The sequence below is a fragment of the Alosa alosa genome, chromosome 18 (genome assembly GCF_017589495.1).
Source record: "Alosa alosa isolate M-15738 ecotype Scorff River chromosome 18, AALO_Geno_1.1, whole genome shotgun sequence".
NCBI classification, from domain to species: Eukaryota; Metazoa; Chordata; class Actinopteri; order Clupeiformes; family Clupeidae; genus Alosa; species Alosa alosa.
The window spans coordinates 8,635,032-8,653,508 of NC_063206.1; the positions used below are offsets into that span (position 1 = coordinate 8,635,032).

The window sequence follows — 18,477 nt, forward strand, 5'->3', positions numbered from 1 at the left end:
AGGCTGTAAGATGACCTGGCCTTTCTCCTTCTTCTTTTTCGTTGTCATCCTCTCTCCTTCGTCTTCCTCTCTCCTTCATCTCTCTGCCTCCGACTATCACATTCACTCCTGTCGAGTTTCCACTTTCCCTCTTTTCCTCTCTCTCTCTCTCACTCGGTCTCTCTCTCTCTGTCAGCGTCTCTCTGTCCATCATTAGTTCTTCTCTGCTTTCCTTTGACATCTCCTCTTCCTTTCCTGAGCGCTCTCTCATAATCAGAGCTGTGATATCCGATAGCAGAGCTGTGCTAATGCACTACTGCTTACCGCACATGCTCTAGAGGGTTCTGCTTAGCGCACATGCTCTAGAGGGTTCTGCTTAGCGCACATGCTCTAGAGGGTTCTGCTTACCACACATGCTCTAGAGGGTTCTGCTTAGCGCACATGCTCTAGAGGGTTCTGCTTCAGTGTTGGGACAGAGGACTGAGGGGGCTTGCATAAGCGGGGGCTCACTTTACAAGATGGGTCTGATACAGTTAAAAGTGTGACCACAAACTGTAGGTTAATGAAACTGCTCTGCGATGTGAATAGTTCTGGTCATAAGCTCTGGCTCGTGAATCTCTCTCTCTCTTTTTTTACAGGAAAGCTTAGCCAGGTTACAGCGAGCCTTTGCCAGGAAATGGGAGTTTATTTTTATGCAAGCCGAAGCACAAGCAAAGTGAGTACTTTGGCCCTGCTGAGATGAGGCCTGCCAAAGCTCTCGGCTTCTCCTCACAGACGAACACACTCTCTCTGTCTAATTACAACACCTTCATTAATATCTAACTGGTGTGTACATGCCTGTGGATGTCTGTCAGTAAAAAAAATAACACCAGCTGATCTTTTTCCTCCCCCTCTCCTCTTCTGCATGTAGAGTGGATAAAAAGCGAGACAAAATTGAGAGGAAAATTCTTGACAGTCAAGAAAGAGCCTTCTGGGATGTGCACAGACCAGTGGTACGCTTCTCCAGCTGCTCCTGCTTGTTGTGTTGCTTCTCTTTGTTCCTGTTGTTTTTTGAAAGTATGTCTGTCACCCAAATCCATTTCCCCTATCACACTGTGGAGTTATTGAGATAGAGGCTGTGTTCGCAACCTGACATAGTTCTGTCAGTATACAAAATAAATAGCTTCCGCTGTGCCAGGTGAGATATGACTATTTGGGAGCCCGTCCAATTTTCAGACCTGAATTTATTTGTTGTTTTTTTTTGCATTTATCTCCATAATATATGGAGATATAATGTGAAATTGGTACAAATCACCTCCATCCAAAAAGTCAGTTGGGTTTTCATGTATTGTTGTATTTTCAATGCAGAGATAGACTGTTTCACAGTGTGAATATTTGTTGCTTAAATAAAAAGTATAGTAAAGAAATAAACTAAACGTACCTTTCACTTCTTGAACTCGGCTAGACTGTTAGACAGCGTGACTTCCTGTCCCTGTAAATTCATTGTTTGGAGTTAATAAGGTACTCGCCAACAAAAAGTGCTGTGATTAGAGAAAGCTCAGAAACCTGAAGCGTATTTATATAGCGGATATGAGCTAGCGTCCTCATTGGCCTTTTCTCATTAGCATGCTCTCAGTAGTGAATAGAGCGTTAGCCCCATGTCACATACTTCTGGGACCTGGCAGCATGCTAACAGAGTGCTGACTGAAGGTTAAAGTCCTCCACTGAGCGCCACTCTCCAGAGTCCAGTCAGACAATTGTGCTCTTTAGAGTTCAGTGATGAGAGAGGCATCGTAGTCGATAAAATAAATCAGCAGAGTTTCTCAAGAGACAGCAAAGACGATCTCAAGGGTTCTTTGGTCTCATCCTGCCTCGGTCTCCTAGCTTACCACCCCTTTACGTGGGCACCGAGGCATCATGGTAAATGTAGTTTCACAGTCATTTCATTACGTGTCTTTGCCTGAAGGGTGTTGAAATGGAAGTCTTTGCTTAAAGGGTGTTAAAAGGGAAATGTCTGGTTCATTTTCAGGCTGACTGCAGCTTCATACTTCAGTGCTACAGTAATTTCTTGTTTCTGGCAGACATCATTAAGAAGTAGAGAGGAAGAGCCGAGGAAGGTGTGATTAGATGATTAGAATGATGATTGGCATCCAGTTACATTCAATATCATTATCCATCAGGGAAACAACAGGGCCAACAAGAGTTGTTTGAAAGGGGATCTTGACTGAGGTGTTAAAAGGTGTAAAAGTAAAACATCTGCAAGAAGAAAGACAATTATTTTTACAATCATTAAGTGTTTAATGGATCAGTGCCTCTCTGCTACATCAGCTTGCCATATTATGATCCCAGCACTGTAGAGGGCTGACTTGACTTGAATTTGAAACATCAAGTAAGTGAAAACGTAGTGCCATATCATGTTTTTTTTTTTTTTAACTGTGATCTGTTCTCTGATTCACAGCCAGGGTGTGTGAATACGACAGAGGTGGACATAAAGAAATCCTCCAGAATGAAGAACCCCCACAAAACAAGAAAGGTACATGTGCAGCACACAATCTCACAGCATGCGTGTCTGCAGATAGAGCCCTAGAATAATGAGATAGCACATGTAACTGTCAACATACTGAAGACTGCACAGGAGGTATAATTAGGTCTTCATTCTCACAGCAAAAGTACTGCTCATTTGTTCATAGCTTTATGTTCATATGTATGTTAAATGTCTTATTTCTCACTGATGTTTGTGTCTCTGTCTGCTTCTCTGTATGCGTGGCTGCCTCTCCGTCTCAGTCTGTATACGGCCTTCAGAATGACATCCGCAGCCACAGCCCCACTCACACACCTGCCCCCGAGGCCAAGCAGCCTACCGTGGAGGAGCTGCAGGAACAGGTAACCACGGACACGCTGCCTTCACCAGTCATCCCAAACGTCTGAAACTCATGATAAAAGTCCAGGCCGCGAGTTGAGTCACAGGCAGTACGGAAATCCTTATTAAGTACTTTGATAAATTACCGAGTAATCTCCTCTAAAGCTCTTTACAGCGTTTTCTCATCTCACCCCTGGGCGAGGCCATACCCACATATATGTACATTACACACACACACACACACACACACACACACACACACACACACAGACAGACATGCATATGGATGCTTATGGTGTAGCTGTTGCCACAGCCAGATAATCATGCAGTATCATTGTTGCCCTAACATTGCCTTTTCAGATCAAATTTTGGCAAGCGCAATTAGACCGGCATCGATTGAAAATGTCCAAAGTGGCAGAGAGGTGAGTGGAGCTCCTTTGTTTGTTGATCGATCGGTCAGTCCGACTTTAATTACTTAATGATGTTAAAATGTTTTGTTTATTATTGATTTCTAGATTAGCCTCTTGTCATTTGCATTTGACTATATTACTACTATTTTTACAGGTTTTCCTATTTGAGCTGTAAACTGTAACATATCTAAAAGAGCTTTGAAATGCTCTTGTGTGTTGAAGCTTGTCCCTCTTTTATTTGACAGTAATTTATCCATTGTTGACCTAAGCAAGTATGCACGAGCCTTTACTTACTTGCTGACGCTTTCCTCTATAGAGCACCAGAGCACTATTGTTAATGGTCCCATAAGCCCACTGTGGAAGGCTTGCTGCATTTCATAGTACTTGTGATAGAGCGTCCATTACTACAGGACTATTGCATAACTGTAGTTGTGGAGCACTTTATTCTGTGATATGATGGAGTTGGGTAGACATGGCTTTTAAAGAATGTGGTTTCACTTCTTCTCCAGTTTACTGGGTTATACAGAGCAGTACGTGGAGTACGACCCCTTCCTTACAACTCCCGATCCCTCAAATCCATGGATCTCAGATGATGCAACATTCTGGGAGCTGGAGGCCAGGTGTGATTCTGCTCCTATTACCAAACACATACATGTGCATGTGTGTGCGCGCACACACACACACACACACACAAACACACGTGTCACACACACACACACACACATCACACCTCTAGATGTCATTCTTTTGATAAACAGTGAGAGAAATCAGACAGATTGCACTTATAGTAATCAAATATTTATCAACATAGGAAGGCTGTATTTGAAGCATAACACTGATGGTGCTCAGTCAAAATTGTTTAGATTTTTTTCTCATTGTTCCAGCTGTGTGCTCAGAGCATGAGTCAGTGTGTGTGTGTGTGCGTGCGTGTGTGCGTGTGTGTGTGTGTGTGCGTGCGTGCGTGTGTGGTGTGTGTGTGTGTGTGTGTGTGTGTGATATTTGGCATGGGGCTTTTTTGCAGTGGTAAGCTTTAATCCTATTGATGGGTGAAGGATCCTGAAAGGTGGCACACCATTGGATGGCACAGAGCCAGAACCAATTCCCTGCATCTGTTGCTGCCGTGACTCACTTGTCCATAAAGCCAGCATTAATATCATGGAGATGTGCATAGGTTCTATTTAAAGATGCTGGTAAATAATATATTAAATAAATGAATTAATTATGAACCATGCCTTGGGGGATAATCCAAGAGTGTGTTATTAAATGTCCATCTCCAGGCACGAGCAGTGGTGGAGTTTATTTGTGATTGTGTATCTGTCTGCATCTGACTGTCTGGAAAGCATAGAATTACATAGACAGTAGTATGGACACTGCATGTGATGTCCATATAATAATGGATTGAATGCAGCTCTGTATACAGTGGTTGTTGTGGCTATTTATTTATTTATGTGTGTGTGTGTGTGTGTGTGTGTGTGTGTGTGTGTGTGTGTGTTACAGTAAGGAGCCTACCCAGCAGCGAGTGAGGCGTTGGGGCTTTGGTATCGATGAAGTCCTGAAGGACCCTGCTGGAAGAGAGCAGTTCCTGAAGTTCCTAGAATCGGAGTTCAGCTCAGAAAACCTGAGGTAACTAGAGCACATAGAACACTCCTGAGAACAGGCAGGCACATACACATACACACACACACACACACACACACACACACACACACACACACACACACACACACACACACACACACACTCAGAAAAACAGAAGCGGATTCATCTACATCTTTACTCCTCTCACTCCCCCTGGTGGTCATGATCGACCACTATCAAATTACAAGTACCACAGTGAATTTCATTATCCTTATTTTCAATGATAAATGAGTTAAAGCCAGACGTTTACACCTTATATAATATATCAAATGACCTAGTGAAACATGGCTGTGTCTGCACCACACACAGGTTCTGGTTGGCGGTGCAGGAGTTGAAGAGGAGACCCATCCGGGAGGTGCCAACGAGGGTACAGGAGATCTGGCAGGAGTTTCTCGCGTCTGGGGCGCCCAGTGCCATTAACGTGGACTCCAAGAGCTACGCCAAGACCACTCAGAATGTCAAAGACCCAGGCCGCTACGCCTTTGAGGACGCACAGGTGCAAAGACTGATTTTAATTTATCTTCAGCTGATTCCTGACCTGTTGAGACACTTCTAATGCAGGCCTATAACATTTATGTTAATATATATAACATTAATGTTTAAAAGCTATTTGAAAATAAAAGTACTATAAAGGTTATAGAGATTATATATTTTTAAAATGTAGGCACCTTCAGACATTCACTGACACGTCTTTCGATGAGATGGGATGGTATACATTCATGAATTTGTGTGTTCGTGGGCGTGTGTGTGTGTGTGTGTGTGTGTGTGTGTGTGTGTGTGTGTGTGTGTGTGTGTGTGTGTGAGTGTGTGAGTGTGTGTGTGTGCGTGCGCGTGCGTGTGTCCACTCGTGTTGTCCCACCCTACCTCTCCACAGGAGCACATATATAAGCTGATGAAAAGTGACTCTTACAGCCGCTTCATCCGATCCAGTGCCTACCAGGAGCTTCTGCAGGCCAAGAAAAAGGTAATGGCTCCCAGTCCAAAAGTGCACTGTATCTTCTGACCCCCTCCCAGTCCGATTGCCCACCCAACCATCCCACGGGAACCGTGGCCTCTTCACTTAAGCCTGAAGACCCGCTCCGTTACTGGACCATCCACAGAGACCCAGAGCGGCGTGACAGCCGCGCAGAGCACATGACAGCCAGTGCTCCCTACGTTCTTTCATATCTGCCACTCTTAACATGGAGGAATGTTTCAATGTGATTTCATATGTGCCACTCTTAACATGGAGGAAGGTTTCAATCTGACTTGTGTTATAGGGACAAACTGTGACAAACTGTTTCGGAATTGAAACTGAGTTCTGAGTTACTTTCCTTCACTTCATTCATCTTATGTATAAATGGTAGTTGTTGGGTGGGGGGTGGGCGTAAGCAAGACCCATATATGAAGTAAAGTTTGTGAGCGTTCCCAATCAGGATCAGTGTGATTTGTTAACTGGGCATCATCTGGATCATCTGGTAAATGACCACTGTTTGTGTTGACTACGCATTAGCGTTCATGTTCAAATTCATTTGCATCATTTTGAAGTGCTCTTCTCCTGTACAATGCTCTGTTGCAACTGATAACAGACATTTGACCATCTCCATTATTTTCATTATTGCATCCACACAAGCACTGCACACTGAAGTCAGTCGACTGTTATCAGTTGTAGTACGGACTCCCACACACTGTCTCCGTCTTCACACACTCCTTTGTTTCAGCAGTCTTTTCTTTTTTCTGGCTTCTCCTCTTTTTCTTTTCTTTTCTTTTCTGTCTGTTCTTTTGGTTGCTTTTGCTTCTTTTCTCTCTTGTTTGTGTTGGTTAAAGTCGGCAATCATACAGGACCGCAGAACCTCATTTGAGAAATTCTCACGCAGTGTGGTAAGTGGACGCGCTCTCCATGTGTGGTCAGTTAAACAGCCAATCAGACGCTCTGTTTGGTCTGATAAAGTCTGCATCGGGCTTTATCCATCCGTAACCCCATGTGACGTAACATTCAATCACGTCCGTGTAGGCAGTCTAAAAACTCTTTTGATTTCAGGACTTCCTCAAATCAACAGCCCTCGCCCTCCCCTGCTCTTGTTCTCCTCTGCCTTGTCCTCTCCTGACCTTGGCTAACTTCCTCTCCTCTCCTCTCCTTTCCTCTCCTCTCCTCTCCTTTCCTCTCCTCTCCTCTCCTCTCCTCTCCTCTCCTCTCCTCTTCTCTTCCCTCCTCAACTCTGGTCTTTGATGTTGCTTGCTTCTTCTAAATGAAATTGCTTGATGACAAAACCATAACAATGCATTTGCAGACCTCATTCACCAGTTCAATGTTAAGTGAGTTCACAGGGTTCCGCTGGGTGCGAGTGAAGTGTCTCTTAGCAGGTTTCCTACCCATGCCACTTTGTTTCCAGTAGGGTCTAATTTGCGTAATTTGAAATTATGAATCAAGATTGAACTTGGGCTCTTGTAATTTATTTACAAGATGAAAACAGTGTATTTGTCAGCTGTGCCATCTGGTTTAGCTTGCACATGCTCAGGAGAGGATTTGAGTTGTCACTGACAGATGCACTTTCTACATTTCCCTTTTCTTTTTGTTTGTTACACATTTTTGGCTTCTCAAAGTCGCTACCTCGCCAAAATGTCTCCCTCTTATTTTCTTTACTCTTTCTCCTTGTCCACAGAAAAGTAAGAACTTGTTTTGAGGGATATTTGCTTCCAGGTAATATGACCACAGTGGTTAATGCCCAATACGCCTCCACTCTCCTCTACGCTGCATGTGTGTGGTGATGCCATTCTCCATTGTATCTTTTTTGTATGTAGCGATGTGTGTATAACGCTCTCTCCATGTGCTTTTGCTGTGGAATGTTACATCTTTTCCAGGGATCTTGTGTGTGTCATATGAATTCAGATACTAATTCAAAGACATAAAATGGTTGTATTGATATAATTGGAAATCGGTAGGCAATGCTTCTCAAAAGGAATTACTACTGCAGATATGGTAAATTGAATGTTTCTGTGTTTGTGTGTTGGCTGGTGAAATTAGGTAGCCTGACGAGCCAGACCCATATTAAAATGTAGGGTCTGGGCACTCCCGTTCGCAGTACTCAGTCCGAGGGGCGGGATAATCGGTTGTCTTTCAAATTCCCTCTGCACGCAATAGGACAGCGCTGAGTCCCATGCGTTTTCCCACCAGCAGAGCTAGTTGGCTAGTTAAAACTTTTGCCAACTTAAAACAAGCTTAACTCGTGTCACACTGTTGGCCAACAGCAACATCCATCTTCTTTGTTTTCAAGTAGCAGGAATTCAAGCCAAACCGTTTGCAACTCTGCCATCAATCATTATGTTAAGCCAGCCCTAACGACTCTATACATGATTTGATTGGCCTGATAGAAGTTTAATTTTTCGAGCTCACAAGCCAACGGAGAGTTGCTAGACTAGCCCTGGAAGCAAATGTAATTTGCTGCCGCTAGGGTGCGTCTAGATTTCTAGGCTAGAAATTAGGCTTTATTGTTCTATAACTGCTCATTTGTTCAATGTCATGCTTAAAGTGTGTGTTGTGTCCTTGTTACCTATTAAACATGAGCTATGTTATCAGTTCAGCCTAGACTATAGAGAAATCCTTTTTTAGTCATTATGTTTATATGCGCATAGTGTTTTTCTAATTGCTTGTAGGCCAACTCATCAACATGCTTAATCCATCCATTGCTGCTTACAACCACCCAGCCTGTCACATGTTCAGCATGAGACATTTCGGCTCAGTAACCTTTCTCTCTCTCTCTCTCTCTCTCCTCGTCTTCCTCTCCTCTGTCTCTCAGGGGAAATCTCTCACCTCAAAAAGGTGAGCTGCTCTTGTGTGGTCAAGCTGAAACCCAGAGACTCTGAAGCCACTGGACAAGGACAGTCTTTTTCTCCATCTCATCTGGTTGGTCCATACCCACAGACAATGGACTTCGAACCAGATGTTGCATGTCCAAGGGACTGATTTTCTACATCCCTTATTCTGGTTTTGTTTCAGTAATCTGAAGACAAAATTTTTGTGTTTGTTTGGACTTCCGGAGACATTTTGAAACTTGGATATAATGCCTTTTGAAGCTGTCTGATGCTCAGTCCCTTCCATGTATATCAGATGGATTTGACATCAGCTTTGTCCATTCTTAACTTAAAATAGAGATGAAAAAAGGCAAAAAAACATCATAGTCAAGAGAATCTGCATAGATACATTCTGTGAGACATCACAAATATTAATTAACGAAATAGTCACACTAGAGGAGGTGTTAACGAGGCACGCATAAGATGACACTTTCATCTGCATTTCGCTTGTTACACTAAGGAAAATTGAGAGAGAAAAAAATACACACAACTTAGCACAGTTTACCATCGCACTTGTGAAGTCACATTGAAAATGTTATGGAAATGATGCCACCAACAACAGGCTCTGTCTTGTCTTATGTAGTCATTAATTCTTTGTTACTCTCTTCTTCATTTATTTTTATACCATATTTAAAGACACTTTTAATTAAAATGTATTAAAGTCAGCCCTTTATCTGAAAACGAATGGTGGACAATGTATTATTACTGCACTTTTGAAGATATTCTGATTCAGACTGTTTATTTAAGCAGTGTTCAGTGCAGCATTGACATTTAGTGTTGTGAGTTATAGCAGTACAATTAAAGCCCTCAACAAGGATACATAAATACTCTGTCAGCAAGTACAGTAAATGTGTATTTGAGAAACAGCTTTAAAGCAGATTTGGGACAGGGAGATTTGCAATGAAAGCTAACCAAAGGCTCTAGTACTGTGGTGTGCATGATGTGATTTGTGAGTTGTTCTTGGACCTTGCAGTTCCTCCAGAAGCCACTGGATGGTAATAAGTGATTCTCTGTAGTTTCTCCAAACATAAGCCTTCCTGCTTCGCCATCCCCTAACACAGGTGGCCAGCCAGTAATGCTGAATGAACCTCATGGTGACACGACCCACGCATCACACCACAATTACTTACATGACGTGTTGAATGTACAGAATCAAGAGGGCTAAACAGAGGAACAGAGAACATCCCGTTGAGTCAGTAATCGGGTGAAGAGCAGGAGTGCACTACCGACAGCTCATAGGCAGCCCAGTCCAGCTTCATCCAAAGCTTTTGATCAGCAAATCATAAAGTGAAATGCTCTATCGTGTGTTCGCCAGTGCATGGGTGTGCGCCAGCCGGCTTGATGTTCGATGCTGTTTACGCACGCATGCTGTTGCTCTGACGAGGAGATAAAAGAGCCTTGCCAGGGGAAAAAAAACAAGGACAAGGAAACAGCCTCTTTAAACTTCATATGTTCCTGAAGCTGTTTTCACTGACTGTCTTTCTGTGATAAGAACAAACAGTGACCGAGGAGCGGGCACAACATTGCGAGGGTCTCGTTCAAAGGCGGCGCAGTAGGGGAGCAGCCAGCCTTGCCTTGGGTGTGGTGGTGGTGGTGGTGGGGGTTGTGTTTGTGATTGCTGAGCCCAGATCAGGCTGATTAAAAAAGATGGAGACATTCGTTACAGTTACAGACACGCACAGCGTTGTGCCAAAGCTCCAGTAATGGTCTGTGGACGCAAAGGAATGTGTGTGTGTGTGTGTGTGTGCGTGTGTGTACTAACGTGAATGCGTTTTTTGTGTGTAAGTGGGGGCTTTAGTGTGTTTTGTCATTTGGTGAGTGACAGACATTGTTGTTGTTGTAGTGGTCAGACGAGTGTGAGCTGAAAACCACAAGGATGAAAGAATGAAGTTCATAACAGAAACAGAATGGAACAACAGAACGAGACAGGAATGTTCGCCCTCTGAAATATGATTAATGGATGTATGGGTCTCGTTTTGGGGTGGGAAGCGATGAGTGTGCTATGAGCGGATGCCTGTCTGTCTGTCTTCTGTCTTGTTCTGGCTTCTTTCTCACACTCGCTTACTCACTTTGAGTAAGTGTGTGTTTGCGTGTGTTCAATAAAAGGTGAGACACACAGAAGAAGTACAATGGTGGATTTCAGTCTTAATTTTCATTCGCTTTCAGGCTTCTAATCAATATCAGTGTGTGAGGATAATTATGGTTGTGTGTGTGTGTGTGTGTATTTGTGTCAGATCAAGAGAAACGGGCAGCACGACAGCTAAAAGAACATGAATAGGTTACATAAAAAATCACAAGGAGTTTGCACAATGTGTTGTAGTGCTTAGTTCAGACGTGAGCATACAAGTAATAATCAAAGAACAGACATGGAGAGACTTGAAGTGTAAACACACAGAGAGAAAAGACAGGTAAATAAATACAGGTTCCCATAAACTCATCCCTTAACCATCAGTGGGGTGTGTGTGTGTGTGTGTGTGTGTGGGAGAGAGCTGAATAAGTGTATAAAAGTGAGAAAGGTTTAGTGAGTTTGGAAGAGTATTAGCCCAAGTGAGAGTAGTGCCAGAGGGAGGGTGGAAGGAGGGCTAGAGAGAGAGAGAGAGGAGGAGGAGGAGGAAAGGGTGGAACAGAGGTACTGTATGAAGAAGAGGGAGAGTGAGTGGAGAGGGCGAGACAGACGGCAGGAGGCAGGAGCCCAGACAGGACCCAGTGACAGACAGAACACCAGAGAGAAAGTGTCATGATAGCGCGCTGGCTCTGTTCAAGGAATTCCCCTGCGGTGATGTCTCAAAAGTGACGAGTGGACATGGAGGTGACTCCCGAGGAGTGAGCCACACAGGATTGCGCACCAGGGAAACAGCTCAGGGTGGCGCTCGCTCCCGACATGACAGCTCATCCGTTTGGAAATTAAACACAAAGTGACAGGGGAACAAATTGAGGACCTGCAGCCAAAGGGGGAGGACCCAGTGGGACTGCTGGACTCTCTCATCCCCTCTCTCTTGCTCTCTCTCTCTCTCTCTCTCTCTCTCTTACTCATCTCCTACTTCCTTCTGCCCCAACTGCCCTGATGGCAGCCAATATCTCCCCCTCTCCAGGAGCCAGCCAGCGGGACAGCCTCTCGTCTCCCCTTTAACCTCCGCATCACCTCTCCCCTAATCCTCCACTCCAGAGCCCTCACAACCCCCTCACCTGGGACACGCACTCAGCAGGTACCGTAAGCTCTTCCTCTCCTCCTGTTGTGCTAGTGTGCTTGATCAGGGTTTAACTAGAGTCAATAGCACTATTGATAAATATGTTTAGAGGAAAGTTAACTTGACATGACTATAGATAGAAGTGCAAACTTAAGAGCATAATTTAAGTGGTTCAGAATTATGAGCTCAGGTTTGAACATGATGTGAACCAGTGTTGACCTTCAATGTACTGGAAAAATTTAGACTTTTGGTTTGGTCAATTGGTTGGTCAGTATAATGGAGAGGTAAGCAAAATGAATGAAGGATTAAAACAATGCTCATAGTCATTGCTAACAGGATACTAGTTTTGGGATCATTTGTAATTTGTACAACATCACCTGATGAGAGAGTGCCTTAATATGTATATGATCAAGAAAATGTTTTATTAAAAAAAATCTGACCAAGCTTTAGATCCTCATTCCTTGTGGGTTTGGCAGTGATTTGTCCCTGTAGAGGGAAATGCCTCTGTGTACACCACTAGCTGTTTTTGGTAAAGAGGATTTCAGACTGAATGAAAGCAGGGGGGTTTTCCATCACTCCGTGCTTTCCACCAAGGGATGTTGTGAAACCTCTGGCATACCAACTGCACAGCCACCACTGAGTACTCTACGATGCTCAGTCTAATCTAAATCTGAGGAGCTGAAATGAGGACTGACGAATGGGGGCTCCAGTAGTGGGAAACATGACACCAACAGACCAGGACAGACTAATTCTTACCAACTTCACAAAGCACTACAGACAAATACCTATTGTGTTTTAATACCAGTGACAGACAAACACAGACAATTGAATCTGAGAGGCCGCAGACAGAGAGACAGACAGACAGGCAGTCCAAGATGTGTGTTCTTCCCTGTGTGAGTGTGTGTGTGTGTGTGTGTGTGTGTGTGTGTGTGTGTGTGTGTGTGTGTGTGTGTGTGTGTGCGTGTGAGGCGTGCGCTGGATCAGTGGGTGTTCCTGCGAGGGGCCGCGAGGCTCCAGGTCCTGACAGATCAGTGCCCCCACACATCCTGCCTGCCTGCCTGTCACACCAGCTTACCCCACAAGCCTGAGGAGATTAAACCACCAGCATTTACCATAATAGGCTTTAATTGCATGGTTTGCAATCAGCTGAGAAACATCATCAGTGTGTCTGTGTGTGGTGAGAAAGTGTGTGTTTGTGTGTGTGTGTGTGTGTCTGTCTGTCTCTCTGCCTGTGAGCATGTGTGTATGTCTCTGTGTATGTGTGTGTGTGTGTGTGTGTGTGTGTGTATGTGTGTGTGTGTGTGTGTGTATGTTCAGCCTGTGTGAGTGGTGCAGGTAATTTTGGCAGATTTGTCCATAATAACACACTCAGCCCACTGGAGCTGTGGAGAGATTTACCCGTAAATGTCATAATTGCTGTGATGAGTTCCGAAGGGGAAGTCGGCTGTCACATGGCAGAGCGCTTGGCGCCAGCAGAAGGGCGCCATGTTGAGTTCTGCCTTGTGGTCGCCAGCTCGCCTTGTTATGGTAGTATCAAAATGATGCTGGTATCCGAGAGGGCAAGAATCTCTTCCCTCCATGTTTGTTGAGCTTGGCAGGCTTGCTCCATGTTGGTGGTAGAGCCAAGATGCTGGTACTGGAGAGATGATGGTGGTTGGATGGATGTGTGTTGAAGCGACTGAAACGCATGTTTTTTTTTTTTTCCTGAGTGGAAATCTCATCCTCACCTGCAGTTCAGGATTTGAGCATATGCAACATGTAGAAAAGTATGACTGATGATAATGAGGAAACATAATTATTATCAGCAAACTAATTATTTTGAATATTTTGAAAGTGAACACTAGTTTATGCAATTATTACAAACATGCTCAGGGGTGATGTCTCCTGTTATACTTTTAGACAAATTACTTGGCCTGCCAAAGACTGTAATTGTGTATGGTGGAGATTATGGACATGAGCTCAACGGCTGTTCAAAATATCTGACTCATCGCTCATTTCTAAACCCTGTCTTTCTCGGTAAACTGTGTTTCTGTGCACTTTCTTTTCACTTTGACTGAAAGACAGTGACCATGAGAGAAAAAGGGGAGAGGGGAAAGGAACAGAGGAGGAGGGGAGGGAAAGGAGACATTTTGTTTATTTTTCTCTGTGTGTGCAGAGAGCACACTATCATTACACTCAAACTGCAATTTGTCTTCCAGGGAGATTCAAGAAATGACATGTGTAGTATGCAGTCAGCCTTCTCCCTCTCTCTCTGTGTGTGTGTGTGTGTGTGTGTGTGTGTGTGTGTGTGTGTGTGTGTGCGTGTGTGTGTTGGTGTGTACGTGGGGTTGTCTGTCTGCGTGTGAAAGACTGAGAAATTTATTCTAGTGAGATATATGATCTCAGCTGGAGTTCGATCATACTTATGAATACTTATGAATTCAAACGGAAATTGTATTGTACATCTGTCATCTTTGACACTCACACTCTTGTGACTTGGGAGCTGTAAGTCATGTAGCGATCGCATCTTTCACTGATGGAGGGAGGCACAGGGAGCAGAGGCAGGAAGTTCATCCCATGGGATTTGATCCAACTATCTGCAGGTCTTTAAAGACAAAGTGGCAAGTGTCCATGCTAGTGTGCTTGTGTGTGAGTGCGTCTGTGTGTGTGTGTGTGTGTGTGTGCATGCGTGCGCGTGTGTGTGTGTGTGTGTGTGTCTCCATGTCAATCATTAACCCAACAAAGTGTGAGAAGAAAATAGTGGAGAAAAGTCTGTCATAACAGAATCTGAATCTGAGGCTGTGTGGTGTGTGTGTGTGTGTGTGTGTGTGTGTGTGTGTGTGTGTGTGTGTGTGTGTGTGTGTGTGTGTGTGTGTGTGTGTGTGTGTTTGTGTGTGTGTATGTGTAACTCATGGGTTTGTCTCTGTTGTCCGTCTGGCTCTCTGGTCTTCTCTGGGTCGCTGCCTGGTCGAGGTTGTGGCCAGTGAGCACACACACACACACAAATATTTCCATCCTGCACTTAATAACATTCACATGGCCAAGTAACATACAGCCTGTTTACATATCTGTAGCATGCTTCATGTCTAAAGTAAGCAAATGGCTAATCATTTTAGCCCTCAACAAGAGCAATAAAGTCAACTTCCTCTGGGCCTTATGGCTTTTTAAGTGCTCCCTTTGAAGGACACCCCAGTTTGTTTTTTCAGGGAATTCTGCAAACTGACAAAAAAAGCAAATAAAAGTAATGATTCAGGGACTTTGATGAATGGAGTCACAGGAGATGGATCCATTCTTCTTTACAGCCATTGTAGGGCTAACTTGGCCCTTTAGCTATGTCTCTGTGGTGCCATACTAAAATGACCACTACCCCCTGTCATTTCAGTGACACACACACACACACAAGCACACACACACACAAGCACACACTAGGAGAAAGAGAGACAGACAGACAAAAAGAGCCGAGCCTCAGGTCTGAGAATGTGAACAACAGTTCAGAGGTTATCTGCTCGTAGACAGAGGACTTTAGAGTGGGCGCCATTTTGGGGCTTTTAAAATGAAGGAACAGACTGGGACTAAATGTGGCATTAACTTTATCACAGGCACAAAGTCCCCCTCCTTAGGTTCGTCTCTCTGTTTAAAGAGGGAAAGGCCAAGTGCTTCGACCCAAAGGCTCCATCATAACAGCACAGGCTGGGCTTTGGCCGAGCCGCGCTGGACTCAAAACAGGGAAAACAGATCCATCATAAACACAACAGAGCCAGCTATCGCCAGGACGACTAGACTGATGCCCATCAGCTCATTATCCCCATCCAGCGCTGTTGATTCTACCGACGCTGTGGGCCAGAGGCAATGTCCAGGGCTGAGTTTGAGCAAAGTTTGAGCAATCATATTGACTACTGACACTGCACTCATCTTAAGGACAAGGTCTGGTGAATGTTAACCCTCTTCTCCTTTCTTCTCTCAGAATGTTCTGGAAGCTGGCCTTAACCATGCTGCTGGCATGGAGCCTGTGCATGACGGCCGACTCTAAGAAGTCCAGGGGGCCCCAGGGCTCCATCCCGTCGCCATACAAGCTGAAGGACAACAGCCTGGCGGTGCCCCAGACCCCCGCGCTGCTGCAGCCCATGGGCAAGCCCGAGGTGCTGGCGTCCAGCCGCGAGGCCTTGGTGGTCACCGAGCGCAAGTACCTGCGCAGCGACTGGTGCAAGACTCAGCCGCTGCGGCAGACGGTCAGCGAGGAGGGCTGCGTGAGCCGCACAGTGGTCAACCGCTTCTGCTATGGCCAGTGCAACTCCTTCTACATCCCGCGGCACATCCACACGCCTTCCTCTTCCTCCTCGTCCGGCCAGCGCCAGCAGCGCCAGCAGCGTCAGCGGCGCAAGCAGCCCACGCACGGCGCCTCCTTCCAGTCCTGCGCCTTCTGCCGGCCACACCGGGTCACCACGGTGACGCTGCGCCTGCACTGCCCGGGTCTGGACCCGCCGTTCCGCCACCGGAAGGTGCAGCGTGTGAAACAGTGCCGGTGTGTGTCGGTCAGCGTAAACGACACACAGTGAGGCGCTGGGGGGTGGGGTGGGGGGTGTAAAGCTGCCCCAGCGCTCAAAGGAACCTTGATGTGGGCCATAGATACGAGTCTCTCTCTGTTGCATGGGGGGCTTTGACGCTTACCCGATTCTACAGGAAGCGCTGTATGGACTCACTTCCTGTTTCCATGAAACATGTTTCACACAAGACGGGCATTACTGAGCAGGACTCCTTCACAGGACAGTGTCCAGTCTCGTCACCTCTCGGGTTCTCTGTGCACACCTTTATTTAATCTTGGTGGTTGAATCTGCTGTCACTTAACCCACCTCTTTTGGGAGCTCTCGTGTTTAGGACAAATGTTTTGATTGCTCTGAACTTCGCCTGTAGGGGACAGAGTGGACAGAGGAGCGCTCTGAGCTCTGACCTCTCTTCTTGACCGGAGGTCAACTGTCTCTTGAACCTTACCCTCTTCCCTCCTCCTTGGCCTGAGTCCAAACACTCTTTCTGAGGCAATGCAGATAAGAGGAGTCCCCAGTGTCTGAGCCCCCCTCTCAAACACCCCCTCTGGAGGTCAGAGACAAGACTTCAACATGAGCCATAACCACGGAGGAAGATGGACAACTGAGCAAAAAAACAATAGAACTAAGACTGATAGGAAAAAAACAGAACTCAATTGATCCACCAATGGCCTTTCAGGGCAATGTGTGTGTGTGTGTGTGTGTGTGTGTGTGTAGCCAATGAGTGTTTAGGTTGCAATCCCAGAGCACCGTTGTCTGTCGAAAGCCACTACATTCTCCACCACATATACCTTCTTCTTTTGTACCACAGATATATTTAACAAGAGTATCCTGATAGATAAAGGAATTTATATATGATAAAGGTACTGAATAATTTTAAATATATTATGTTGAAAGTTTAAAGTATTATTATATAATAAATCTATTCTACAATATGCTCACACAGTTTTTTTCACTCATTCAAAATATTGCCCACGAAGAAGACACCGCAAATGAAGACAACATTATGAGGAATTTATTCAAAATAAACAGTTAATTCAAACATTATTGCACAATGGGGTTTAACTGGTCACTGGTTTAACAGGTGGCAGAGGAACAACAAACCAGGTCTGAGTTGGAGGCAGGACTGAGAGAGGTGTGATGCTGCACGGAATGTTCATGGCTTATAATGAGTCACTCTACTATTGGAAGAGATCGTTATATAAAGGTCTTCATGCTTGGCATCCCCAGAGCATATTTATTTTATTCACACAAAGCTGGATCTGTTACACAATCCACTAGTTTCTCTCTCTCTCTCACACACACACACACACACACACACACACACACACACAGGGAAGCACTTTGGCTTTGAATAAACTATTCAACAACTCCAATGATTTCTATGGTTGGGGAGGCAGTTAGGTCAGTAGTAAGATATGATCCTTTGAGCGAAGGACTCACTGGGTACTTGGGTCCTCTGTTCTGCCCAGGAACGTCAGGCGGCACCTGGCAGTGGTGGGGATGGCGCTGGGCAGAACAGAAAAGAGTGTGCTTGAATTAAGGCACTTCCAGCTTTTCCATGAAGATGAATGGGAGTGTCTCACCTGCTACGTCTCCTTCTAAAGGCCCGCTAAGCTTTGGGGGGGCACAAATCCCACTTGGCTACATTAATTTGGGACTGGGAGAGATTGTCTTGCCTTGAATGGACTCGTGGGGCCACTGACGAATGAATCATGTCTGTGTAACAGTGTATAACAGAGGGGCTTAGAAATATAAATCCTTGCTGAGCCTGAAGGAAAATACTCTTTGATTACAACATGAGGAGTTGAACAGAGAGAAAAACAAAAGTGCTGGTCATCATGGAGGGGGTAATGGCTACACTTCCATTTTTTTTTTTGCACACTGCCTGCGGCAGACGTCACCACCATGTCTTTTTCATTAAAAAAAAAATAGCTGAAGCTGTCCTTGTCGGAGTCTGTTAAGTCTTCTGTCCGATTTTGGCTTTCTGGGAAACAGAATCAAAGGCCATGTGTTAAATATTTTATCAGCACAAACACATGAAGCAACATCGGCAGGGAGTGCTTATATTA

General features: G+C 45.0%; 3 protein-coding genes across 5 annotated transcripts in view; 2 read left to right on the forward strand and 1 right to left on the reverse strand.

The window, feature by feature from the left end:
- rgs7a (regulator of G protein signaling 7a) overlaps positions 1 to 9,378 on the forward strand; it is a 49,818-nt gene extending 40,440 nt beyond the window's left edge. Inside the window, exons 7-18 of one of the 3 annotated variants that reach the window (XR_007196516.1) lie at positions 1 to 5; positions 618 to 694; positions 890 to 971; positions 2,417 to 2,491; positions 2,743 to 2,841; positions 3,179 to 3,240; positions 3,738 to 3,848; positions 4,726 to 4,851; positions 5,176 to 5,362; positions 5,741 to 5,830; positions 7,509 to 7,603; positions 8,643 to 9,378. The exon at positions 1 to 5 is cut by the window's left edge and continues 60 nt beyond it. Coding sequence is in view for 2 of the 3 variants with exons in the window: in XM_048270005.1 (XP_048125962.1) it covers positions 1 to 5; positions 618 to 694; positions 890 to 971; positions 2,417 to 2,491; positions 2,743 to 2,841; positions 3,179 to 3,240; positions 3,738 to 3,848; positions 4,726 to 4,851; positions 5,176 to 5,362; positions 5,741 to 5,830; positions 8,643 to 8,669 (941 nt within the window). In the remaining variant the exon portion in view is untranslated. The remainder of the gene's footprint in view (positions 6 to 617; positions 695 to 889; positions 972 to 2,416; positions 2,492 to 2,742; positions 2,842 to 3,178; positions 3,241 to 3,737; positions 3,849 to 4,725; positions 4,852 to 5,175; positions 5,363 to 5,740; positions 5,831 to 7,508; positions 7,604 to 8,642) is intronic. The other 2 variants (XM_048270006.1, XM_048270005.1) reach the window with 2 other exon arrangements.
- Positions 9,379 to 10,326: 948 nt separating this feature from the next.
- On the forward strand, positions 10,327 to 17,422 carry grem2a (gremlin 2, DAN family BMP antagonist a). Its single transcript, XM_048269613.1, has 2 exons — positions 10,327 to 11,903; positions 15,829 to 17,422. The coding sequence occupies exon 2, from the start codon at positions 15,830 to 15,832 to the stop codon at positions 16,418 to 16,420; it is 591 nt and encodes a 196-aa protein (XP_048125570.1). The 5' UTR covers positions 10,327 to 11,903; position 15,829; the 3' UTR covers positions 16,421 to 17,422.
- fmn2a (formin 2a) overlaps positions 17,399 to 18,477 on the reverse strand; it is a 48,694-nt gene continuing 47,615 nt past the window's right edge. The window contains exon 17 of the mRNA XM_048269612.1: positions 17,399 to 18,392. Coding sequence (XP_048125569.1) covers positions 18,366 to 18,392 — 27 coding nt within the window. The 3' untranslated portion in view covers positions 17,399 to 18,365. The remainder of the gene's footprint in view (positions 18,393 to 18,477) is intronic.

Bases quoted from the DNA above. Each gene is read 5' to 3' on its own strand.
- grem2a (XM_048269613.1), top strand. From the start codon at position 15,830: ATGTTCTGGAAGCTGGCCTTAACCATGCTGCTGGCATGGAGCCTGTGC.